This window comes from Mauremys mutica, chromosome 1 (assembly GCF_020497125.1).
Source record: "Mauremys mutica isolate MM-2020 ecotype Southern chromosome 1, ASM2049712v1, whole genome shotgun sequence".
NCBI classification, from domain to species: domain Eukaryota; kingdom Metazoa; phylum Chordata; order Testudines; family Geoemydidae; genus Mauremys; species Mauremys mutica.
The window spans coordinates 169588744-169616191 of record NC_059072.1 but is presented as its reverse complement, the minus strand read 5'-3'; the positions used below and the strand labels follow the sequence as shown (position 1 = coordinate 169616191).

At 41.4% G+C, this 27448-nt stretch overlaps 1 protein-coding gene across 4 annotated transcripts in view; it reads right to left on the bottom strand.

Annotated features, from left to right (window-relative positions):
- BBX (BBX high mobility group box domain containing) overlaps positions 1 to 27448 on the bottom strand; it is a 238729-nt gene that overhangs the window by 121808 nt on the left and 89473 nt on the right. For all 4 annotated transcript variants that reach the window (XM_045001849.1, XR_006576205.1, XR_006576206.1 and 1 more), the window contains 3 exons: positions 12881 to 13051; positions 10589 to 10831; positions 4204 to 4402 (listed from right to left, as the gene is read on the bottom strand). In XM_045001849.1, coding sequence (XP_044857784.1) covers positions 4204 to 4402; positions 10589 to 10831; positions 12881 to 13042 — 604 coding nt within the window. In that variant the 5' untranslated portion in view covers positions 13043 to 13051. The remainder of the gene's footprint in view (positions 1 to 4203; positions 4403 to 10588; positions 10832 to 12880; positions 13052 to 27448) is intronic.

The following is a 27448-nucleotide window of genomic DNA, read 5'->3' as shown; positions in this document are numbered from 1 at the left end:
GTTTCCTGAGGTGGGCAGTAACCACAGCTAGGAGTTTGGAGAAAACTCAGGGGGCAGTAGATAGGCCAAAGAGCAACATTCTGTATTGAAAATGTGTCGAACCAAGGGTAAAATGAAGAAAACATCTGTGGGGTGGGTGAATAGTCACATGAAAATAGGCATCCTGTAGGTTGAGGGCTGAAAACCAATCACCCTGCTCCCGGGAGAATGGGCACAGGCGGTGACCAAAAATAGGGGCAGGTGGTGTAAGCGCTGAAGTGGGAATATTGTTTTCTATACCCTCAACCAAGGCTTCAAATTTGCTATTGGTCAGAGGGTGTTGAGACGCTGCCGAGGAGGTTGGACGGCGGCGTTGGTACCTGGGTCCCTGGGGTTGCTGTTATTGTTGTTGCTCATGAGATCTATGGTATTGCTGGGTGAACGTTGGGTAGCGTGGTCGCTGGTAAGGCTGCTATCTATATAGGGGTTTGAATTCCTAGAGAGTTACCCTGGAGTCCTTCATGGAGTGGAGTAAGTCATTTGTGGGAGGCAAACAGTTTGTCACCGTCGAAGGGGAGATTCTGAATGGTACTCTGGACCTCCCGGGGAAAGGAAGAGGACAAGAGCCATGACCCTCGGTGCATCACGAATGCTGTGGCAGTGGACTGTGCCGCAGTATTGGCCACATCAAGGGCAGCTTGAAGAGCGTGCGGGAGATTATTTGTCCCTCGGAAACTATGGCTGTAAATTGTTGTTTCTTTTCTTCTGGAATGTGATCAATAAAGTCCATGCATTTATTATAATTTTTGTAGTCAGACTTTGCTAGAACGGTTGTATAATTAGCAATGCGAAACTTCCAACTTGGAAGAAGCATATACCTTACGTCCGAGCAGATCTAATCGCTTACTGTTCTTGTCGGAAGGGGTGGAGCGGGGAAACTGGTGTTTGTTCTTTTGGTTAACTGCGCCTACTACCAGCGAGTTTGGCGCTGGGTGAGTAAACAGGAATTCCGAGCCCTGGGATGGAATAAAGTCCTTTCGGTCTGCTCTCTTACAGGTAGGTGGGCTTGCAGCCGGGGTTTGCCAAATGGCCGTGGCAGGTTCTAAAAGGGCTGTGTTGCTAGGTAATGCAATTCTAGAGGAAGAAGAGGGCTGCAGGATGTCGGTTAGCTCATGCTGCTGTTCAGGGACTTCCTCCAGGTTAATTTGTAGCTCACTGGCAACTCTTTTAAAGAGGTCTTGAAATTTTGAGAAGTCGTCCACACACATCAGGGGAGGAGGAAGCAGTGCTTCATCAGGCGGAACAACTGGTTCTACCGGGTTAGAGGCAGGCCGTGCTTGCTCTTGCGGTTGTGACAGGGCTGCCTAGTGTCTGGAGTCAGTGGCAGGGTCGTCAGCTGGTGGTACCAAGCCGGTCTCACACCTAGCTGCAGTGGTATAACTAGAGTGGTCCCGAATATAAGGAGCCCATGGAGCCCAATATTGCTACTGTGATGGGAAGGGCATGGGTGGTGCCATCCAGGGGTTCACGCACCATGGGGCAGGACCCTTGGAGTAGGACTAGGCAGCTTTTTTATGACCTCTCTTGATTGGAGTCTGTGGACGGGAGAGCTGATATGGTGAAAATTCTCCCTGCAGCTCAGATTCCTCATCACTGGAAGAAAGCTGTGTGGACCTTGCCTGAGTGTCTGGAGAGAAGTAGGTGTTAAGCGGGGTAACTGCAGGATAGGTGACACCAGGAGGTGTGAATTGCGGTGCCGCAGCGCCTCTGTGAGGGGAGGGCTCAGCAAGAGGAATTTGTTGTGAGGAGGGATTCCTCTGCACCGGTGTCCTGAGCGTTTTCTCACTGCTGGCTAGCTCAAAGGCTGACAGTGCCGGGAGAGAGAGAGGAGCCTGCGGGGGGAAGGGAGGAAGCAGGCTAGTAAGAATCGGCACCGCTTCCATTGCGGTGCTGAACAGTGCCGTGTGAGAGGCAGTCAACTGAAAGCCTGAAGCCTTGGCACCGGAGGTTAGCATGACTGCTGCAGGTGGGTTTCACATGGTGCCGGAGGAGCCCGGCGCATCAAAGGTAATCAGCCGGGGGAGCGCAGGGAGGGAAGCAGTACCCAGAGATGGCTTGTCCCTGTGAATATCCTTTGCAGGTGAGAGAGACTGATTTTTTTTGAAGTTTTCTTTTCTCTCTTTGAAGCATGGGCGGGTGGGTGGACTGCCGTGTACAGCAGAGTCAGAGCCCAGGTCTGAGAGATTTTTGCAGCAGGAGTAGTTTTAACGGCAGCTCCCTGTCTTTGCATGCCCTGGATTTCAACTTGCGGCAGTGGGCACATTTTGGGGCATGTGGGACTCCCCCAAACATTTAATACATTTAGAGTGGACACCTGAAAGAGGGATGGCATCATTACAGTTAGAGCAACGCTTAAAACCTGGGGAGCCAGGCATGTCGGAAGTGGCTGTGCTGACAGGAACAAAAACAAAACAAAACAAAAGAAGAGAAGGGCAAAGAGTACCTAACTATTACTGGTTAGCTAAACTAAGAGGGGAAAAAGTTGAACAAGGGAGAGAAGAAATCCTCTAACGAGTCTGCTGAGCTCAGTCTCAGGCCAGGGACGGTAGAGAAGGAACTGAGGAGACTGGTCGCACACGCCTACTATTAAGGTACACTCAGGGGGGGGGGGGAAGGGGGGAGGAGGGAGGGAGGCTCTGCGTGTGCACGACTGGTACGAGTACCGCTGTAAAAATCTCCGAGTGAAGGCGCAGGGACGCACCAACACCTGGAGTGGAGCACCCACAGGGACATCTCTTGAAGAAGAACTATGCTTAACTTTATTCACACAAGTAGCCTGCTCACATGAGCAGAGGTAAGCACAGATATAATTAATTGCAGCATTAGGACCGAGAATTGTAAAGCCTTCCTATTATTGTTTATAGATGACTGCTGTTTACTCTAGGGAAGATGGTGGATCCTTTTCATTCAATGTATCAGATCCTGCCAGAAATCAAGTGATTGTTTTGTTGCCCAGTTTTAACAGAGATTGACTAGCTTCACTTTAAGTTCCTAGCCTTAATTTGTCTAGGTTGCTTACAGCTCTGTTTATACTAAAGGACACTGTACGGGTTTATTGTGTACAGAGGGGAGGTGGTTACACTCAGGAGGAATAAGCCATGTGAGCTGCTGATCATGTAATCTCAAGAACATTTAAAAATGGTTAATGTTATTCTTCTGATGTTAAAAGCAGAATGGAACGAAGGGATTTACAGAATCTGATGCTGGGCTCCCAAATAACAAGCATCACAAATTATGTAGCTTTGTAGCATGACAAACTTCATTTTGAAATACATTTCACACTTCCTTCATGCTGAGGAGCAATTTCATTATGGGAACTCTCATACCACTAGGTTGGGTAAAACTGGATACAAGCTTTTTATCCTTTCAATCCCATCCCACACACAAATTTCCCCAACCCCTTTGTCTGTAAGCTCTCCAGGGCAGAGAGCTTGTTTTATCTGTCACACACAGAGCACAGGCTAAACAAATTTGAAACGTATTGTAACATCCTGTGTAAATGCTGACTTTAAAAAAAGTGAGGGAGGGGAGGGGAGAAAAAGAGGTTATTTTAATCCCTCTAAATCACTTCCTGTCTGTGCCAGTTTTAGGTTTTGAAGTTGCCAATACTCAAGCACATTAGAGCCTGTATTAATCAAAGACCTGATCCTGAAAGTTCTGACCACTCTGCTTGTTAAAAACTCCAAGTTTATTTTAGTAGTTACCAGTGTATCGTCTCTGTTGACATGAGATTGATAAACATAGCACAGTGCCACAGGAAGTAACAGAAAGAAAATGCATACAATCAATAGTATAATTTTTTGATTTACAGTGAAAAGGTCTAGTTCTAACTAACTAATGGTGGGCCAGAGCTGCAAAATTTGGATCCAGACCAAAAACTGCCCCACTTTTAGATGTTGTCAGATCTCTGGCCCTGATTTATGATAGAGCTTAAGTGCTTAAGTTCATCTCTATTCAAAACAATATATAGCACACCTTCAGTGTGGTCCTAAACAGGGGCGCTTCCCTGAATTAGGGTCTATAATTGCAACATGGAATGGAGAACACAGAATTATAATAGGCTTGGAATGGAGAAAGCTAGTCTTATTGTCTTTCAGGATAGACTCTCTTAATGCCCTCAGTGACAGTGACAATACTCACAGGAAACAAGGACATAAAGCTCACCTGCCATTCCAAAGTTCAGCTGAGGCATTTCTTCATTCTTTGCCACTTTCTTGGGACTTGGTAGATCTTTTGCAGATTCTGGCGGGAAGGCCCATAGCTTTTTCCTGTTTGTAACAGTGGATGACTGGGTTTTCACAGGTTTGTTTGTTGTAGGGCACCACTTGTAGCCAGGATTTGCCTTCATAAATGCATCTTTGTACTAGACAGGAAAGGAAAAAATAAGTGGTAAGGAAAATATTCATATCAGACATGGCAATCTGATATGTACAGGACACTAGAGTGTTCAATTCAGCATTGTAGTGGGGTGATCACCTGCTCCTACCTGGGAGGAGTTAAAAGTAGCCCTGGGGAGGGCTGTGGCTGGGAGAAAGCAGCTAATAAACTGATTGGGGAAGCAGCCTCAGCTGGGGGGCCACACCCCAATCAGGCCATAGCTGGCTCTATAAAAGGCCAGTGAGCCAGGAGTTGGCAGGGTCTCTCTCTAGCTGTAGAGAGAGATGGACTGAGCAGAGTACTTGAGCAGAGCGGGTATTGGGGCTTGCAGAGGGCAGCCCACGGGTAGGCAGAGGCAGCAGGTCCAAACCCTCCTTGCCAGTGATGAGTGGCTTATACTGTAGTCTGTCCCAGAGAATGGGGGTGAGTTGGTGACTGGTAGTAGCCTATGACTGAGGTGAGGTGGGAATAGGGGTTGGGGGTTCTCCAGGGAGGGGAGACCCTGAGACTGAGGGGTGTATGGCCAGGAGGCAGCACCCCAGATAACAGGGCATCGGGTCCAGGAGGCTGATTTCCTGAGAGACCAGCAGGAGGCACTGCAGGGGTGAGTCCCTTTTATGCTCTTAATTGTGGAGTTTCATCAAAGGTCTTAGTCATATCTCTAAACCTGTGCTTTGAGTTCACTCTGACCATCAAGCCAAACCTAACAAGATGAAGTTATTAAACAGCAGGATTTAAAAATAGCAAGAGTTTTTTTCCTCTCCTTACTGGTTATCAGGAACTTGAAAATAAACCATTTGGAGATAAGTGTAGCAAGATTTCATGGCTCCTTGGTCTGCATACACTTTTTTTTGCGGGGGAGGGGGGGTCAGAGCAGGGGATGACAACAACTTTGTATTTTACAATATTTTAGTTATATTCTTTTCAAAGCCAGGTATATTCGTGAGAAAATAAACTGTTACTTACAGATACTGTCTCATTTTCTGTGACAGTGCATCTGATACTTTGCTCCAAGCTCATAATCAGAATTTACCACCATGCACAGCGTTCTTTAGCATTAGAATGCACTGTGGCTCTTTGAAAACTTTCTATGGCCTTGAACACTCAAAGCATGTGCAGTACCATGTGCTCCATTTATTCATGTGACATCAGTCCAACCACCTTTCGCACAAAAGCATTGAATTCCCTTTAAAAAATATTGCACACAAACAAAACTAACGAAAATAAATCCTTTGGCTACTGATGGAAACAGGTAATAAATGTTTTCAAAACCCCATCCTCTAACAGAGCTACTCCAGTGCTTTCCCAGATCAATATCCATGTGAACTGCAAAACCATGTGTGTTCTGTGGCAGTATTATCATTGCATATGTGTCTCTTGTACTTTCATTTCCATCTTAATCTATCAACTGTCACTGTCCGCCTCCAAATTGTAGCATGGATATGGATGATTCACCTCAGAAAAACAAAAATACCATGTGAATACATTGTGTGACGTTCTATTTTTATTTATTTGTGGTCTTTCCTATAAATAATGTGTAGGTGCTGCTGACCCACATATTTTCTCTCTGTATATCTTGAATGGGGAACACATTAGATTGGAAAATTAAAGACTGTGGCACCTCCTACTTTTTTTTTTAATTCAGCTTGAAGAGTTCATTTTATAGTGAATTTGCATCACATGAAAATAGCATCATCAAGGGAAGAAACAAACACACACACAAAGAAACCGCTTTACTTTCTATTGTTAGAACATCAAGCCCACACATGAATCAGTTTTCCTGCTCACATAGTTAAAAGCACAGAGTCCCCAATAGCACTAAAGTATATAACCTCACAGGGTCATAATACATCATCTACTCATATTTTTGTATTACAAAACTCCTGGCTATTGCTTAATTACCATTCATTTTTAACTATTCGTGTTGATTTGGGAGCCCAAGTAGGATCTGAATGTGTCCTGACAGATGCTCAATTCTTTTCTTAAAAATAATAAACATTTTTAAAACAAAATAAAAATAAAAATAAAAATAGATGGCTCCAGGCAGCACTGTAACTGGTACGGCTATTCATAGCACAGGATGTTTTCTTGAGTGAGGGCCTAGTCATTAGTTGTTTAATAACTGCCAGCACCTCTTGGAAGAAGCATTAAAAATTTCCATCAGTGCTTCCTTGCTGGCTTTCAGTCAGCCACATATTGCCAACACCAAGCATTCAAAATTCACAAATCCAGGGTGACATGGACACACACACACTCAAAGAAAAAAAAAAGAATCATGAGATTGATTTAAAATAATAAAATCTGGGTCTCTATTTCCCTTCTGGGATTTGAGCCTTCAAAATTGGTGTTTCTGGGAAGATGGATGGTCCAGTGGTTAAGGTGCTGGCCTGGCATGTGGGAAACCTGGGTTTAATTCACTGCTTTGCCACGGACTTCCTAAGTGAACTTGGGCAAGTCACTTAGCCTCTCTGGGCCTTAGCTCCCCATCTGCAAAATGGGGATAATAGCACTTCCCTACCTCACAGTGAGGATCAAAATATTGGGAAGGGCTTGGAGATCTACTGATGAAAATATAGGCATTATTATTATATTGTTGTTTCCAGCTTTTCTCTGAAAACATGAACGCTAGAAATTTAACACACACACACACACTCACTCACTTTTTTGTAAAGTAATATTCTCACAAATCACATGAATCCAGGAGCATGGACTTTCCAAAAAAACACCAAGAGTTTTGGCAACACTGTGAAGGACGTGGTTTACATGCATGTCACAGTCCACATCTCTCCCAGCATATCTAGCAAAACTCCATTGGTGAAGGCATAATATTTGTCTCTTCTCATTTTGATGCTGCTTCCAAAGCAGCCGCAAAACAAGGTCTGAGTCTGAGCTTGTCTGTGAAATAGCTGAAAGAGTCCTCACAGTGAGAAGTGTTCAAATCTGTTGCTGAGTGGCAACAGTCTGCATTCATCAGGCTGCTCACCACAGGAAAGAGGCCAAACAATTCTGCTGGCCCAGATATTGTGGATTCAAAGACATATTTTAAAATTAACTGTTTTCCAACAAGCCTTTAGCACTAATGCCCTTTCTGGTTTTTTTAAAAAAGCTATTTGAAAAATTCTAGCCCAAATATAAAGGGAGAAGTGGGGAGGCATTCTTAAGAGTTGAACTCTATCCCTTTCGTGCATTCAGGTAATTAAAATAGACAAACATTTATGTACAATTCAAGCTGTAAGTGACTGGGGAATAAGGACTACCTTTACTGAGGAGAAAATAGATCTTTCACTCTAAACTATAATGGTAATGGCAGGGAGCACATGTGGATCTGCCAGAACTATTTAGCAGCTATTGAGCTTTTGCCCTTGTGCAATAAAAGTTTCATAGTTTAAGTTGGAGCTGACCTACAAAGGTTACAGGATACAAATCAAAAGCCTGCCATCACTCCTACTGAAGACAATAACAGAACTTCCATATTTTAAACTAACAAAAATTCCATGTACTCTCAGAATTGTTGGCTAAGATTTTTAAAACTGGGGGCCAGATTTTCAAAGGTACTTGGGAACCTAAAGATTCAGATAGACACTTCTGAAATTCTCACTAGGTGCCTCAGTTCATTAGACACCTAATTCCCATAGAAAGGCAATGAGAGTTAGGCACTCAGTACGCTTAAGAGCTTTTGAAAATCCCATTAGGAACCTACTCGCACCTTTAAGTGCCTGAACACTTTAGAAAATCTGGCCTTGGTGCCTACAGCGAGGCTTCTAAGTTCATGGTTAGGTACTTATATAAATGACCCGATTTTCAAAATTACTGAAGTCCATGAGAATTGCTGGGTGCTCAGCACTTCTGAGGAAATTCAGAACACTTATTTAGATGCTTAACTTTAGGCATCCAATTTTGAAAGCTTTGACCATTTGCAGTAAAAATCTTGAGATCTGATGACAGCAACGGTGGAATACCACCACAGTGAAAACCTTTTATGAAATATTTCAAATAATAATTTTCTGAAATGTGTCAGTTAGTTTAGATGGCTGCTTAATTAGAAAAAAATTGCAATATGAAAGTAATTTTATTCTTTCCTCTTATTGGTGGCCACCTGCTAGCCTGTAAATTGCCTGTCTTTAGGAAAAGGCAAACAACACTTTTTAACAGGTTTGTGTTACCCCACTTGAGAATCCCCACAACAAACCCAAGCACTAAATAATATGAAGTAATACAGTTCAAAATGAGGTTTCAGTTGATTATGTTTATTTTACAGTGTGAGCCTGATTATGGAGAGGTACTAAAGACATTCAGTTGTAGACTATTGTTGCTAATTATTATTGTTGCACTGAACAACTGTTTGAAGAATAAAAATTATACGCTTTATATCTTCTACACATTCTTGGAACTCATTTTAATGATCTGAACTCCCTTGGATATATTGTTTCTCTTCAATAGTGAATGCACAATGTGTTCTTAAAGCCAAGAAAAACTAAATCATTACAGGAATAGTGACATATAATAGTATGATTAATAGTTCCAGATCTGTCACTTCTCATGAGTTATGCAATTATTCCCCTCCCAACCCTTACTAAATAAAAGTTTCTTTCAGCAAGTATTAAAAAAGAAAGAAAGTAGTACATTAGATTTACTTATTTTGAAAAAAAGAGTAAAAAAACTTTCCTCTTTCCTTTTTCCAACATATGTATTATATCTCTTCCCTGACTTTTTCTTAATTTTTAAAAGCACTGCCTAATTTAAAATGGGAAGATAGAATAAATTAGGAAACTGAAATAACAGGAATAAACCTATAGTTCATCTAACTCAGTACCTGTCACAGACTGTGAACAATACTGGGTGCTTCAGAAATTGTTTACATCTGCTTTTTATTTTTTTATTTATAAAGTATGTCTATGCCATGTACAGTGCTTACTATTTCTGAACATGTCCCAAGACAGAAGTTCCAGAAATAAGCAGATCTCCAGAGATCCACATGATCTAATACAGCTCCCTCAAGATATCCAAACTTCATGTGTGTTTGGAAACAGAAAGAAATGATCCTAAATAATATGCACAAGTTATGGATAATTGTCTCCTTCATTGTCCTAAGAACAGCTCTGACTCAGGCTCCATCTACTGCTTATTTTATAGTCCATGAGCTCAGACATAGTGTTCTTCTTTTTCATTGCCCCAGCAGTTGCCTTGTTTGATGTCGAACTCCATAGTTCTCCATACAATCCATGCTAAACAACTAATTACTATCTTCAGTTTTGGGCTAAGAAGTCTATCCTATATAACTGGCTACAGACAAACCCACTCCAACATCAGCACTTGGAATCTTTTTGGGACCAATTTACTCGGCAAGTTATTCCCACAGAAAACCTCACATTTAAATTGTGAGATGAAACAGACATTTTATGACATGAGGGACTTCTCACAGGATTCCCACATAAGGGAGTTTGATGACATATTGTTCACGGATTCAGGGACTGGATTCTGCCATAGCAACATTTGCCACCTGATCAATTACACACGAGAGAGAGAGAACAATGAATACGCAAAGTAAACAGTTCATGAACCTCTGGCAGCTTACAAATTATTTGGCAAAACTATTTGGTGAACACTGATTTTATTAGCAAAGGAAAAAAATAGGCTGTATTTTTGGTTCAACAAGGATTGTTTAACAGGCTCTATTACCAATAGGAAATGCACAGTTCAAGCTAATGTCATCTATCAGTACTGTTGATTAACATGGAATGAACTTTTAATTATGCCTTCATTGGGCACATTCCTGCCACGCCTTTCTGAATGGATGACATGCCATTTACATGCTAGCATCATATGAATGCCGTATCGTGAGCTCTATGCTCTATATCCACTGCATTCAGAAGCTTACCAAGGGCAGGATAGTTTGGATACAAACAGACTGCTTCCCTTGCGCTCTGATTCAAAATAACATGAGCATCAGTGACAGTAACACACACCAGCAAACTTAAAATTAAAGCACTGTACAAAACCACAGGGCACAGTATCTTACTTTAGAAAATGGCACTTCCGAGAATTTCTGATACACCTTGTACTGTGACACATTTATATCATGTTAAATGCTAAGACATTATAATGCACAGAAGAAAAGACATTTACAGCACAAATTCAGTTGACAACCACCGACAACTGGGATAGTACATACCTCCTTGGCCATGTCAGTGTATTTCTGCTTTTCTTTCGGGTCTAGGACAGCCCACCAATCTGCCAATATCTTGGTAGCACCACGATTGTCCAGACGGGGGTGTTCCTGACGCACAAGGGAGCGATGACGTTTGCAAAATAAGAGAAATGCGTTCATTGGCCTGCGGGCTCGCTGCTCTGAGGATTCATCATCTTCTGTTTCATCAGCATCGTGCTCTAGACCTTCAGCTCCAAGAAGCTGGACCTATTAGCACCAAAAGAGAAATGTTAAAAAAAAAAAAAGTCAGTCAATAAAACATGGATAAGCGTCACCCATTACATTAAAATTTGTGCACGCATATATATAACTAAAGCAATGATACGCACACGCCCTTCTCAAAATATGTCTAAAGAAAAAGCTTGTTCAAGCCAAAGTTTCACTCTGAAACTCTCTTCCCAGACTTGAGCTCAGATTAAGAGAGGAAACAGGTGAGGGCCATTCTCTGCCACCAGCCTATAGAGTTCAACCTCAGGTACTGAAAGCAAGAGCAACCCATTATATAATTGTCACAATGCAACAATGGAGATAGGGCCTCTTAGTTAACTTAGCTTAGATCATGTAGCTTGCAACCAACAGTGTGAACTGCCACTGGAAATGAACAGTTAGCTAGCACAGAGGACTGGTGCTCTGTAGTCCCAGCAACTCTTCCTGCTCAAAAGTTGTGTTGCTGCACCGTTCCGTACAATAACTAAAAAGTTGCCGAATGCTTTTCAGAAGGTAACCCCAGCTGGAACACCACTGCAGTAATTCAGCCTTGAGCTCATAGATGTAAGAGTCCCTGTAGCAAGACCTGTCTCACAGAAGACGAGTCAAAACTTCTGGAGCAACTATAGATATAATAGTACTATTATATCACATGGAAGCCCATTTAATAGTATAGAAGAGGTGTGGAGCAAATATGATGCTGCCAATATAAACTCTATCAGCAGAGGTGAGGGAACAGCTCCATCAGAACTAACCCTCACAGCTTCAGTGCATTTCTCTAGTTACTTCTCCCTACCCATCTGCATCACTCTGTCTTATCCATGTTTGGCCTAAGCCAGTTTGCTCCCAACCCTGTCCCCCATAACACAACTCTATCAGACATCAAAGAGAGGTGGATTTGAGTATTAACTGCATCTTGGGGACACTGCAAATCATGATCTCTCCTGTCTTCCCTACCCATCCTTCATCAACCAGGACAAACAGTAAACTTGTAGGACTCCACATGCTGTGTCCCTTGGGATGCTAGGCCCTTTGGGGAAGAAAACTGAGGCCAGGTTCTGTGAACAATGCCAAAGACAAAGTAGTAAACCAATGATGGACCATCCCATCTGTGCCCATAATATCCCGGAAGAGAGTCAAATGTTGTGGGCAATGGTAGCAAAAGTTGTTGACAGATCTCACCGACTCTATCACCTGAAGAAGATATTAAACCATGGATATCATTGTCTCTGTAGTAAACTCCTTTAAAAAAAAAAAAGAGTACAATAGATGTAAGGAGTCCTGTGAAGTCCAGGCCATGAGATATACCACATTCAATTAAAGTTTTTGCCAGCATCTTTGTTACAGAATAAGTGTAAAATGAGATGTGTATCATATTTTTAAAAGACATGAATGAAACTGAAAACTGTATAATTATTTGCTGCTTATCCCTGTATCTCTGCAAAGGCGGATTGCCGTTTCTTTTCACTGGCTATATTCATAGTGGAAGAAAAATATATAAAAACAGAATTTGACCCATCATCAACAATTTAAGGTCAAACTCTCTCAGTTACACTTGTGTAAACGAATATGGAGTTATTTCAGATTATAAAAGCAACTAAGAGCTGAATTTGGCCTTTAAAACAGTATCAGTTTCTGGAAGACCAGACACTGCAGTTCACAGGTGCAGTAATAAATTCAATCTTGGTTGTTCATTTTAATCCTGTTGCGTTACCTTGACTATACCTTTGGTAAACTTCTTAATTTGAATAATTAAACATATACACTGAAAGTTTCCTCAGCCTACTGTAAATCCACTCTGATGTTCTTTGTTTCCTCACAGTTTAATAAAAGATAAAATGAGTGCTAACCCCAAATCCAAAACACATAAATATCCTCAAATACATCACACATTTCTAACTAATGATGTTTTTCCCTCCACACCCAAGAAAGTTATTTTATCAGCCATATTCCTGACTCTCAATGATCCACTCAAAGATCTTTATTGGACTGCCTCTCAACACAAATGGAGTAATGCTAAGGGCGTATCTTTTGGAAGGGACAGTCTACCTTATCGATATCTTCTTCTTCCTCTTCTTCCTCCTCCTCTTCAGAAAAGTCAAGGATTTTCTTTGCAAGTAGTGGATGCCACTGAAGACACTTTCTCTTTGGTCGTTTCCCAGTTCCCTCTCCTTCTGTTGAATGATCCTTATTCCGATTACTGCCTTTCATTACTGTGACCTGCCATACAAAAATAGCCACAAAAGTCATTTTACCAAATTCATGCAGATCACTTATGCATGTTAAGCATAAAGGATCATCCTGTAAAGAGCTGAACAAACTAATACCCAATTCAGAGGTTTATCAAATACAAGATTCTCAATTTTTTTGACAACACTATATATGGACATTTAATTTAATAGGTTATTAATATGGCATTATGTGAGGTCACCGTGGATGAATCCTTTCTTTCTTAACACTCCCTTCAAGCTACCAGATCAACCTGTGACATCCAGATTATGACTACGTAATAACGGGGACACTAGCCCTATCTAGCTCTCAAACACACTCTTGCCCAATCTACAGTTCAAAGTATTCACACTTCACCAGCTAAGTGAGTCAGCAAGAGGCTTCAAGCTTCTCCCAAGCCTGTCTACTGCAGTATTTCATATTTTGCCAAGGCAGGAAATCCCTCCTTTTAGGACCAGAACATCTTGCTAGCCACTCATCTGTAAATCATGCACTTATATTTAGCAATGATGATTTTTAATCCTGTGACACCATGAGACAGGATCTCCCCAGTGTCATTATCAAGTGCAGTAGAGAAATCCGACTCCCAGTCCTAAAGGGATGAATTATGAATTTGAAGCAAACAACAAGCAATTACACTAAAAACATTTTCAAAGTGCTTGTGTACATGAACATGTACACAATACAACCCCCCCTGAAAGAATGAAGTGCACACCCACACAGTACAGATCATATTTATCCACCACTCTTACATATTTGTATTTCATATTAAATGTCTCAGATCTGCTTTTATTGAAATACATAATTATTGAATGTTAACATCCAATTTAAAGTGCTGCTTATAAGATCTGATAACCAGGTGTATCTTGAAACAAGGCATAATATCCCCCCATGCACACTGGATACAATTCAATGATTCTTTTTTGGAAAAAAAATCAGATTTTGTTTTAAATTAAATTGGATTTTTTTATTTCATGATTTAAATAATAAGTTTTTTTTCTTTTTGAAAAATACACCTGTTTAAAATGAAGTCTGAATTTAATACGTTAAGGCCTAAATTTATTATAATCTCTTAAAACATTTATATAAAAATAAATATCCTGTATCCCTGACTCTCTACCAAAACCTCGGAGTTAAAGGCTTCTTTTCTATATAAAAGACTCAGAGGGAAAACATCTAATTTTTGAAGTCAAGCTTTATAAATATGGCACAATAGTTCATGTAATATATTATGGCTTGTTTTGTTTATTAAAAAAAAATTTGTATGCTGGTTTGTGTGTTTAATTAAATCCCAGTTGCCATCCTAACACAGCTTGACAGAAATCATGAACTAAAAGTTAATAATCTACTAAATAAGCAACATATCATTCACTATTTTCTAACATACTAAAAACATCAAATTAATAAGAATCTGAAAATATTAAGCTATATAATTGCTCAAATAATTATATATAGCTATAGTGTACCTTCCTAGGGAGCAAAAAAAAGTACCAAATCTACCATAAAGGCTATATTTAGTTATATGTTTTAATGGTTATATCAGCCAATGAAAATGCACCTTTCTTTAGAAAATAACTGAAGTACAAATGAAAAGTTGATTAAAATCAATATAAACTAAGGAATATAAATTGCCTTAGTTTATATTCAATCTACTCTTCCTCCATGTATCCAAGATAAGAGTTAGCAACTATTTATGGAACGTTTTTGGTTTGTTCATTTGCATCCTTTTGTTAACATGACATTAACATACACTGGGTAGAGTCAAAGATTATAGTGATGGTAACCAGAAAAAACACATAGGAAAACAAATGAATCTAGACAACAAATAACGTATATAGACTGTAAAAATATCTGTGGAAGATTCTGAAAGGCTAATGGTCATCTCTCAGTGGCAAGCTAACAATAATGGCCAAATCTTGGTCCCAATGGAAATTTCATCATTAACTTCAAATAGGACAAGGGTTTGGCTATTGGGAAAGATGTATAATCATTTAAGGGCAGGAAGGCAACATGGTGAAAATGCTGCTTTTGGAATGTAACTAGAACGATGACGTTTTAGTTCTAGTCCAGGGGTGGGCAAACTACGGCTCACGGGCCCATCCTGGCTGGCCCCCAAGCTCCTGTCCCGGGAGGCTAGCCCCCGGCCCCTCCCCCACAGCCTCAGCTCGCTCACTCCGCTGCTGGCGCAATGCTCTGGGCGGTGGGGCTGTGAGCTCCTGGGGCAGCGCAGCTGCAGAGCCTGGCCTGACCCGGTCTCTGTGCTGCGTGGTGGTGGTGGCGGCAGCAGTGTGGCCCAGCTCCAGCCAGGCAGTGCAGCTGTAGTGCCACCAGCCACCGGTGATCCAGGCATTGCAGTAAGGGGGCAGAGGAGTTGGCTAGAGGGCGAGGGAGTTCGGGGAGGGGGTGTCAAGAGGCAGGGGTGTGGATGGTGGTCGGGGGAGAAACAGGGGGTTGAATGGGGGCAGGGGTCCCGGGGGGACGGACAGTGAGGAATGAGGCGAGGTTGGATAGGCTGGCAGGGGGCAGTCAGGGGCAGGGATTCTGGGGGCGATCAGGGGACAGGGAGAAGGGGTGGTTGAATGGGGCAAGAGTCCCCAGGGGGCCGTCAGGAATGAGAAGAGGGGTTGGATGGGTCCAAATTACATGTTCCATTCCACACACAGTTTCAGTTATTAATATTGTGCCAGATTCTCAGCCCCAGCTCTGTCCCCCTTTGCATAAGGGTACATAATTTGGCTGCCTCTGAGCAGTTGAGAGATTCATTGTTGGGGGAAACTTACTTGCACAAAGATTGCCAAATCCGTTTAAGTGCCCCCTTCTGGCACAGGAGTTGTGTCAGGGGAGGGAGAGGGCAGAGCTCGTCTCCACTACACCAATTCTCTACTGGTTGGAAAGCATCCATAAACAGATTTCATAAGTTAGAGCAGCCTAACTTATATCTGGGTCAGAGCAACTTGAGAATCAGCGAGCCACAACAGAATACATCAGGGGTCGGCAACCTCTGGCACGTGGCTCACCAGGGTAAGCACCCTGGAGGGCCGGGCCAGTTTGTTTGCCTGCCGCGTCGGCAGGTTCAGCCAATCACAGCTCTCACTGGCCGCGGTTCGCCGTTCCCAGGCCAACATGGGTGGCAGGAAGCCATGGCCAACACATCCCTTGGCCCGCGGTGCTTTCCACTGCCCCCATTGGCCTGGGATAGCGAACCGTGGCCAGTGGGAGCCACGTTCCACCGAACCTGCTGATGTGGCGGGTAAACAAACTGGCCTGGCCTGCCAGGGTGCTTACCCTGGCGAGCTGCGTGCCAGAGGTTGCCGACTCCTGGAATACATGTTGGCACAGTAAAAGAATCCAATGCAGTATTTTCAAGATAGAACTTTCCATACATCATCTCGTCCAAGACGTGGTTTTTGTTAAAGTCTGGGCAATATCCTTTTGTTCACTTAAGAATTACATGAGGGTAGAGGGCATAGGGGGAGATGACCTAAGCCACTTGCCCCATATGATCAAAGCTTCGCTGAGGAACACACACCCCAAAGGTCAGAAGCTACCACAAGAAGTTCTAACTTGGGTATTTCAATAGCCTCAATGAAAAAGGAAAAAAAATCAACCTCAAAAGAAGTTGGTTCAGTAATTTTAAAACTGTGAACATTTGTACCATCTTGGTAATTTCACACATGTGCATTCGAATTGTTATTCGTTCCTTTCTCCCTATTAACACATCAGGGACCCTCTCAGTTCTGGATGCTTCAGAACTTAGCAGCTTTCCCATAAGATACTTATTTTATTGTTGTGTGTATCATAAGATACTTATTTTATTTTATTGTTATGTGTATCATTTTGATTTCCCATGTAATGCTAATTTAAGACCTGCTTTTCATGTCAGTTATTTCACTGATAATTATCTGTAACCAATACTTCTTTGAAAATTATATTACCGGCACTATAGACGTCTCATTACTATTTCAAAAATCAAGTTTAACAGGCAGTTTTCTGCTCCCCTGAGTTTTAAAGAGGATTAAGATAAATCTTCACAAAAGATAAGTGATCCCACAGCATATTTTATAAGTATTCTCAATTATATCTGAAAACTTATCCAGCAAGTAGTTTTGGAAAAGGGAAGTGAAAACAGGACCTGAGCACTAGCCATTTCTAAAATCTGTAAGGGATTCACGTCATGATCTTTATTTATTATTGTCCCTTGCTCGCAAATTATTGTTTATATTTTCCCTATACATAGGCCAAACATTGAGTACCTAATTATCCCTTAAAAGCATTAACTGAATCGAGTACTCATTGTCCTGCACATTACTGAATGGGTAAAAATGAATATTCAGCTTCCTGGAATTTAGTTACATTAATTAGGTTTTTTTTAAATTGTGATATATTTTACCCTTGCAGTCATTATGATGCAATAGTTCACCTATTATGACACTCTCAATAAGGCAGCTACCAGCTCACCATAACAAGGGAACAAGAAACTCAGGTCTGTGGTACCAAAATCAATCAAAACCCTGGATATTAGAAAGGTAGATCTCTTTAGAGAGAGACACATTGTCTCTCCTCCATTGAGGCTGGAGTAGTCTCTGACAGGGCCTGAGCCTGTACCCCTTAAGTCAATGGGAGTTTTGCCATGATTTCAGTGGGAGCAGGATCAGGGCCACAACAAGGACAGCCTTCAGTCTTCACTCTAACTCGGCAGCAGGGCAAGGAAACAAGACAAAATGCCCTCAGGAAGTATGCAAAGCTATAACCTGTGCCATCAAGACACATTCCCCTCCCACAAACTTTGAGGAAAATAACAGCAGGCATTTTCAAGCTATTTGGATCACTATTTTGTAATGTTTTAGCTTTTCTGATTTTTTTAGGGGAGGGGGCAGCTCATTTTATTTTACGTAATCTTTGCTCTACACATTTCACAGTAGTTTTAATTTGTTGGTGTCTACTGAGAATGATCCCTTGTACTTTCTTCTCCTGGCAGAAGTCTCTCACAACAGGAAGGCCAGAGAATTCCGTAGGTGGATGTAAGTGTGGTATAGAAAGGATATCAGCCTCTACCAAATTCTATAAGACTTTTCTTTTGCAGACTGAAGCTGAGATACCACATGCTGAACATTTTCCTTTTGAATAGGTTCTCTCTCCATTTTGCCCATGTGCTCCACAGATACAGTATACTCATAATGACATATAGTCACAGTTAGTAAATTTCCAAGGGTTGCTTAACACGACAGCAAAAAATACCTCTAATCCACATGAACTTAATATTTCCCTAATTTTTCCATTCAAGTTCTTGGCTACTTACAGTATTACCACACTGGATAAAATCCAATTAAAGTTCAAATGAACACATAAATAAGTTAATGGTATCTTGTACTATACTACCATTGCTTACTTATTGATTAACTGAACATTAATGGAATTCATTTAGTTGAATCTTTAGGCTTTTATGTTTATCCTTTTTTCTTAATATATAATCAGTAGCATGGTAGCTGATTGTTTCCTACACAGGGAATTGCTCATGTACAAATAAACGTAGCCAGGTCTAATGGAAAGTTTACATGACATTTCTATGCTCTTCACACGGCTCTATAAACATATGGTGATGATATACACGAAGGGCAATGATCTCAGCTCCTGATGCAAAACTATTAACAGGTCTCCAATAACCATTCCACACTGCCATCAATAGTAGTATAAAAAACGCTCTCTTGACTCCACCTCCCCACGACACCTCAAGGGAAAACCACAAAAGGTAATGAGGTGCCTGCAAAATTAGCATGACCACTTTTGCAGTTCAGCTTGGAAGAGAAGGCACACTCTATATAAGAAGAATAAGTCAGGTCTGGCAAGCCTCTCTACAGCTAACGTTTTGGAGAGATGGTTGGGGATTCAGGCTCTCACCCTGCAAGGACTTGTACACATGCTTAACTTTACCTTTTGAATAGTGCCACTGAAAACATCAGGATTACTCCTGGTGTGGAATGCTAAGCATGTGCAAGAGAGTCTTTAAAAGGACTGAAGCCTTAGTCTTGCAATCCCATAAGAGTAACAAAAGAATAGTTACATTAATATACATTGCACAGAACTGCAACTCTTGTAAATGCAATTTATGAAGTACATCACATCAGGAGAAGTATCAACTCTCCTATAATCTCAGTAGAGCTAAATGGTATCTTCCAATCTATTTAGACTGTCCATCTCAGACAAAGAAATGATAATATAGATAAACAAGGTATTTTTTAAAGCAGCATTACTACGAAAAGAGAAAAGAAAATTGAAACAAATTCACAAGCTTGTTAAATTACAAGCAATTGTCAGGCACATGCACAATAAAGAATTGATACAAAAGTAGGAGAAAAGAAGAGTTATGTTCCAAAATATTGGACAAAGTATGGTAGCCTTGATTAAAATGAATCACACGTGCTGTATAACATCAGCAGACGATTCTTGTCAAAGCGTATGTTCCAGATCCATTGACAACAGAGATACCTCCAGGGTACTGTTTACAAGTACCTTTAATGCAGAGATGTAGATAAGATGTGAAAGAGAAATTTTACCGATAGAATTGTTGTCAAAATATTTTTTCAGCCTGTTCTTGCTGGCTATCTTTTTATATTCTGTTGCTGGAAACACAATATTCTCTGTACACCCAATGCAGGCTTTCAGCAGAAAAATGTAATCAACTGTAAAAATGTAAAAAAAAAAAAAATTGGAGGGGGGGTTGCTTTTGGTTTTTACATATTTACTACATAATTTTTTTCAAATTTAGTTATAGAATTAGAGGCAAATTTTCATCTTTAAAAATTCAACCCCCCCCAAACTGTTTTATTGTTCCTTCTCTCTGACATCTACTTCCACTCTCCCTCTCCCTACGTTCCTAGATTCTTTACCAAACAGTATGTAAAAATAAGACCAATTCCACGGTCTTAACTTTGGGAACATTGACAGTTGCCTGCATAATTTCTTAACCTTACATGTTGCATTAACACTAATGGAGCACCTACAAAATTATACATTTACGGTGGTGATCATCAAAATCTTTACAAATGTCTTTACAAGTAATTAAACATTAGGAAAGTATATACTGTCTCTACACCAATAAGCTTGGCAAAATTCAAGGTTTTTTTTTTGTAATTTCAATATGTAATGTCTGTTTATTTTGCATTTATTTTTATCAATTTAAACTTTTACAATTGAAGGCGGATGTCAAACAATTATGTAAAGACAGAGACTGCGAATCAAAATGAAGCTTTATAATTGTTAAAACACAAATTTTCAACATCACATATCAACATCTACAAAGTAAATATCCCTATATCAAACCCCTAGAAGTTTCAGGCAGCATTTCTCTTACTTTGCCTATCTGTAAATTTTTATCATCAATCTATGTTTTCTGACATTTACTGATAAAAATCAAACCCTTCCAGGCCTACGAAAAGACAGTTACCTTTTCTGTAACTGGTGTTCTTCGAGATGTGTTGCTCATGTCTATTCAACTTAGGTGTGTGTGTTCGCTACATGCACTGGTGCTGGAAGTTTTTCCCTTAGCAGTATCTGTAGGGGCGGGCACAGGCCACAGTATAAGGGGCATCATGGGTTCTCCTCACCCTCAGTTCCTTCTTGCCGGAAACTCCGACAGTGGTGAAGGAGGATGGGTTGTGGAATGGACATGAGCAACACATCTCGAAGAACAACAGCTACGGTCTTTTCTTCTTCGAGTGATTGCTCATGTCCATTCAACTTAGGTGACTTCCAAGCAGTACCCCTCGGAGGTGGGTAGGAGTTCACGCATGTGTAGATTGCAACACAGCCCTGCCGAACCAAGCATCATCCCTGGCCTGCTGAGTGATGGCGTAGTGGGCCGTGAACGTGTGCACCAAGGACCACGTCGCAGCTCGACAGATATCCTGGATTGGGAAGTGTGCCAGGAAGGCCACCGAAGATGCCTGTGCTCTGGTCGAGTGGGCTCTGACGATAGGCAGCGGAGGGACTCCCGCCAACTTATAGCAGGTCCAAATGCAAGAGGTGATCCAGTTAGAAATCCTCTGCGTGGACACCAGGAGGCCCTTTATCCTATCAGAGATGAAAAGCTGAGTCGACTTACGGAAAGGCTTTGTCCGATCTACGTGGAAAGCCAGGGCCCTCCTTACATCCAAAGCGTGAAGGTGCCTCTCTTCACTAGTCTTATGGGGCTTAGGGCAGAAGACCGGAAGGAAGATGTCTACTTTCCATATGAGCCAGGACACCACCTTGGGAAGGAAGGCCGGGTGGGGACGGAGCTGGACCTTGTCCTTAAAGAAGACTGTGTACGGCGGTTCTGAGGTCAGGGCTCGCAGCTCAGAGACTCGCCTCGCCGAGGTCACTGCCACCAGGAAAGCTACCTTCTATGATTGATGACAGGTAGCATGAGGCCAAAGGCTCAAAGGGCGGGCCCGTGAGCCTCAACAAAACCAAGCTGAGATCCCACTGAGGGGCCGCAGTCCGAACTTGAGGAAAAAGTCTCTCGAAGCCTCTGAGGAACCTGACTCACATATCATGGGAGAACGCCATCTGCCCCTGGATTGGCAGATGAAAGGCAGAAATGGCCGCCAGATGCACCCTGATAGAGGAGTGTGCCAGGCCCTGGTACCTCACATGAAGCATGTAGTCTAAGATCAACTGCACTGAAGAATGCGAAGGGGAGGTGCCCCATTTGGCCGCCCAGCGGGCTATCTGGGGTAGCTGGTGGGGAGCAGGTTGGGCTACATCGCTCCACTGGAGCTTGGGCCTGAGATCCCGATGTGAGTGAAGAGTTGCCCAGCATGGGACCTTGCTTACACCCAGTCTTATTCTTCCCCTTGTGGGAGGTTGGAGACTGGCCTTGCCCTGCCTTCTTGGGCTTCTTGGTTGGAGCCACGAATGGGGACTGGTGCCAGCCAATGGACGGTCCGGTGGGGCGCCACGTACCGAGGTTACAGTACTCGGCGCCAAGTTGTACCGTTGCTCCGGTGCCGGGGTGAACCAACTCCATAAAGAGCGCCCTTAAACCAATATTGTGCTCCTTCTTAGTTCTTGGCTTGAAGGACTTGCAAAATTTGCACTTCTCACTAATGTGCCCTTTGCCCAAGCAACGCAGACAACTGCTGTGTGGATCATTAACTAGCATGGGCCTCTTGCAGGGATCACAGGTCTTAAAGCCTGGGGACCAGGGCATGTCCCGTCCCGAGGCAAAGTCCCATTTGGGATCTACAAAGTCTCTAACTATAGCTAAGGGATTTAAAAACACTAACCGAAAACTATATACAGTATAATACAAGAGATAAATTTTGATCTGCCATGTAGCCTACCTTAGCCTTAGTTAAAAAAGTGCCCCTAATCTAGATGTTTGGTACCTAAAAATCCATCTTTAGGTTCTAAATAAATCGCCTGACTTTCAGAGGTGCTGAGAACGCACAAGGTCTAAAATTAGGCCATTTATTTGGGAGCCTAACTATGAATTTAGGTGCCAATTGTTAAGCACCCAAACTTGAAAATTTAGGCCTACGTGTGCAGCATAGTCTACTAAACTAACTAGGGTTTGGAGCGAATAATTCATCAGTTTGAAATCATTTATCTAACACAGACATTACGGCCTTGGGCAATAGTTAAACCCTCCCTTCCTCAGCTTCACCATTCATAAAATGGAAGTAAAAACCATTACCTACCTCACAGAGCTAGTGAGGATTAGTTACTATTTTTGTTACAGTGCTTTGGAGACAAAGGACAACATGTTTTAAATATGTTAAAAAGTGCTACACGACGTTCTGTGAAATAGGTGACAAACACAACTAGTGAAAACTTGCACTGCTTATCACCTTCAAAACCTTGTAGTAACCTATTGATTGTAATGTGAGTTGATTTGCTATACTTTCTAGCTAATTTTACTGTCATTGTGTTGGAACAACAAATGACAGTGCAATTTAGTGTTTCCTATAAAATCACGTCAGTGCTAAAGATTGATTCATTTGTCAAATTATGTACACTGAAGACACTAAAAAGAACCACTTAATGTCCTTTATTCATATGAAGTCTGCAGTTACAGAGATTTTAATTACATTTCTGCAAATGTAAAAGTTCCGTTATTAAAGGCAGTATCATGGTAAGCTACAGTAGTTGAGTTTTTCTTACAGTTCTGTATATACTCTCAAGTAACAGTTGGAAACTTTTTTTAATTTTTAAACACACTAAGTTCTAATCACTTTGAGACACTTAACAACCAGTCTGTTCTGTTTCAATAATGTAGTTATGTAGTTTCAGGTACTACACCTGCTGCTGGCTCCTCTGCCAATTTTAGTAGTTTAGTTGTTTTTAAATGTGGTGAAGGTCCAACATACATGGTAATAGTGAATCTGACTATATACAGATATATAAGGTAAATAAAGCTTTTGTCTAATCGTTCAGGCACTATAATGTTACATGTAAGGAGGTGTTAGTACCGCTATACAAGGCACCGGTGAGACCTCATCTAGAATATTGTGTGCAGTTCTGGTCTCCTATGTTTAAGAAGGATGAATTCAAACTGGAACAGGTTCAGAGAAGGGCTAGTAGGATGATCTGAGGAATGGAAAACCTGTCTTATGAAAGGAGACTAAAGTTGCTTGGCTTGTTTAGCCTAACCAAAAGAAGGCTGAGGGGAGATATGATTGCTCTCTATAACTATATCAGAGGGATAAATACCAGGGAGAGAGAGGAACTATTTAAGCTCAGTACCAATGTGGACACAAGAAAAAATGGATATAAACTGGCTACCAGGAAGTTTAGACTTAAATTAGATGAAGGTTTCTAACCATCAGAGAAGTAAAGTTCTGGAACAGCCTCCCAAGGAGAGTAGTAGGGGCAAAAGACATATCTGGCTTCAAGACTAAACTTGATAAATTGAGGGGATGGTATAATGGGATAGCCTAACTTTGGCAATTAATCCGTCTTTGACTACTAGTGGTAAATATGCCCAATGGCTTGTGATGGGATGTTAGATGGGGTGAGATCTGAGTTACTACAGATAATTCTTTCCTTGGTGTCTGGCTGGTGAGTCTTGCCCACGTGCTCAGGATTTAGCTGATCGCCATATTTGGGGTCGGGAAGGAATTTTCCTCCAGGGTAGATTGGCAGAAGCCCTGGGGGTTTTTCGCCTTCCTCTGCAGTGTGGGGCACGGCTCACATGCTGGAAGGTTCTCTGCACCTTGAAGTCTTTAAACCATGATTTGAGGACTTCAATGGCTCAGACACAGGTTTGATACAGGAGTGGGTGGGTGAGATTCTGTGGCCTGCATTGTGCAGGAGGTCAGACTAGATAATCATAATGGTCCCTTCTGACCTTAAAGTCTAACAGACTACCTGAAGCAGCAACAGTTCCAGCACCATCACTGGCAGCAAGAAGGAACTGAGGGTGGGGGGAACCGGCAGCGCCCTATATACCGCGGCATGTGAATGCTACTCCAGGGGGCGCCGGAGCCAGTCTCCTACAGATACTGCTGAGGGAAAAACCACCGGTGCATGTGGTGAACACACACATCTAAGTTGAATGGACATGAGCAAGCACTCGAAGAAGAATATTAAGTGTAAGAAACACCACAGCAACATTGTCTACTTGCAAAAGCAAAACTCCAGAGATTTGAATGGCAACTCCTAGGTGGTCTAAGATTTCAGTGTGTCTATGTTTTCTATGGGTGCCGTGTGTGTGTCAGAACGGCAGGATTTTACCAGAATTTGTCTTGTTACCACTATGAACAGTATTAACGAATCTGCCTTGCCAGGATAACTGTGGCAGAGCCAACATTTTAATGGACAAGTCAGTATTCTTTGCCATATCTACTGCAGCAAACCACCTTTTGCATACTTGGTGATGTAGCTTGAATTGCTGTGTCAAAGAACTGATACAAATGATAAATAGATCTAAACCTAAACTGTTATGATTCTCAAGTAGAACACTGGCATCTCAGACTGTAAGTGCCCCACCCACCTCCCTTTGATTTCAACAGGAGTTTTTCAAACTGACTTTATTGGGAGTTAGGCTGGGCTCTTCTTATGTCCACATGGAATACTAGAACAGGAATAAGGTAATGTTAAGGCAATTTATTCAGCATCTTCCACCCCATACCACACCAGTCAAATTTCTAAGCTACTCATTAAGAAATACCATAAGAACATAAACAAATACAGAAGGATTGATCACTGAGACGCTGATATTGTTAATGATCTGATGAGGTGCGTTGTCTCAACCACAAAGCAGGGGTACCATAAAGAAGCTTAACTTGGCCAACTCATTGATTTTCCCTTCTCTCCAAGCAGAGAAGCTCAATTCCTTATATTTCAATTACAATTAAAATGAATGATGATAAAATATATATAAATGAAAAAAAGAGTAGGTTTTTAATTAAATAGTTTATTTAGCTCTGGGGTAACTTGACCTGCAGAATTTCTTTTAGCTTACTATAATGAAGAAAGAAAATTAATCGGTACTAATTACTGACCAGATAGTGAATGTATTTCTTCTTGTCTCACAGCAGAGAGCCACTAATGAGCTTTTCTAACTTTCACAGAAGTGATGGTTTAATGGAGGACATGCTGTGACTAAACAGAATACTGTCTAAAGACTGTCACCACATGTAACTAACACAGCAACAATTCTTATTTAATTTTTAATGAAGCTCTCTTTCCTGTTTAAGTAAATGACAAACTATTCCTTATTTCTCTTTTTGAATTTTCATTGATTGCTCCCTTTTTTGTTCTCAGTTTTTAATTTTATTTATCTAAGACTATCCAAGAAATAGTACTGTCTTTGAATTTCTGTGTTTTAAATGATCATGGAAGGTCTACAAAATTTCTCTCTCCTGCCCACCAAAAAAAATATGAGCTTTCAAAGAAAAAAACAAACTGTTGTATATGAGAGGAACAAGGCATTTATTTCCAGTGGCAACCATTTCCTTCACTCATCATTAACATTTTCCCTTCCTTTCACAAACTCTTTTCCCACTTGGAAACATTTGGGAATTATTCAATTCATTTCCTTCAAAATGGTTACAGCAATGCGTGTGTCTCAATTATCATCGAAGTAAAATAAAACCACGTATATTGCACACATATACACCGCTAATTCCAAATATTCTCAAAAATTAAAAGAGACAAGACAAGACCGACCACTTTCCATGTCTACTGCACATCAGACCTGTGCTCCACTCTTTGCACTGGCTTCCCATAGAATACAGAGTCGAGTTCAAGGTGTTGGTTCTTATCGTCAAGGCGCTCCATGGCTTGGGCCTCCATCTAAAGATCCAGGATGAAGACTGTGGTCAACCAATAATTAATTTGGTCTGATGCATTTACTTAATCTATGTGAGTAAACTGTACTTTGTAGAAAGATGTTGCAATATTTGATTACACACTCTGAGTGAAATCCTGTTTCCACTCAATTCAATAGAAAAACCACCACTGATTTCATTAGGGTCAGCATTTCATCTTCTAAAGATGAACTGAGGCATCTGTAAAATAGGTAGAATACTGATCTCAGGGGAATGGTGAGGCTTAACTCAATGTTTGCAAAGTGCAATATGATCTCTAATCCTACAGAACCAACCAACTCTAATCAACCTGCTCTCCACATCCCATTTGCACCAGAGAGCTGAGATTTTTCAAAGCTTAGCAGGGGATTTAGACACAAAACTGCTCTTAATCTCAACCAACTGGCCTTCATACACAACAGCAACAGAGCAAGAACAACTAACTGGTTTTGACCAAGTATCACAGAATACCAGGGTTGGAAGGGACCTCAGGAGGTCATCTAGTCCAAACCCTGCTCAAAGCAGGACCAATTCTCAAATAAATCATCCAACAGATTTTTGCCCCATATCCCTAAATGGCCCCCTCAAGGATTGAACTCACTCAAACCACTGAGCTATCCCTCCCCCGCAAGTAAAGTGCTCTCCTACTGGAAATTCAATACAGTAACACATGGTAACATTTGTGGTAGGAGGTATAATGGTATTAATGGTAGTTTTGCAAAATGATTGAGTGTGCCAGCACCAGAGTGTTAGCAGATGCTTGCCTTTACAGAAAACAAAATATACAGTTAACTAATAGTTCAGGGATACTGTTCCTAGAAATTTCTGTTTTGTAAATATAACAAGTTGACATTACAAGAAAATTAATTGCTGAACGAATTCCTCAAATCACTTACAAAGTATTTGAGTTTAAAATCTGAAGCTATTAACCAATGGCATTGACCTAGTAAATTTTGTTTTAATATAAACGGGGTGCAACAGTTCTGGGGTACCTAGAAGATCTTAAATAATATCAAGAGCCTCAATCTCTTGCTTATTCTTTCTCAGTTTAGAACTTTTTCTAGAAAACATGACCTGTGAGGGAAGATTGAAAAAA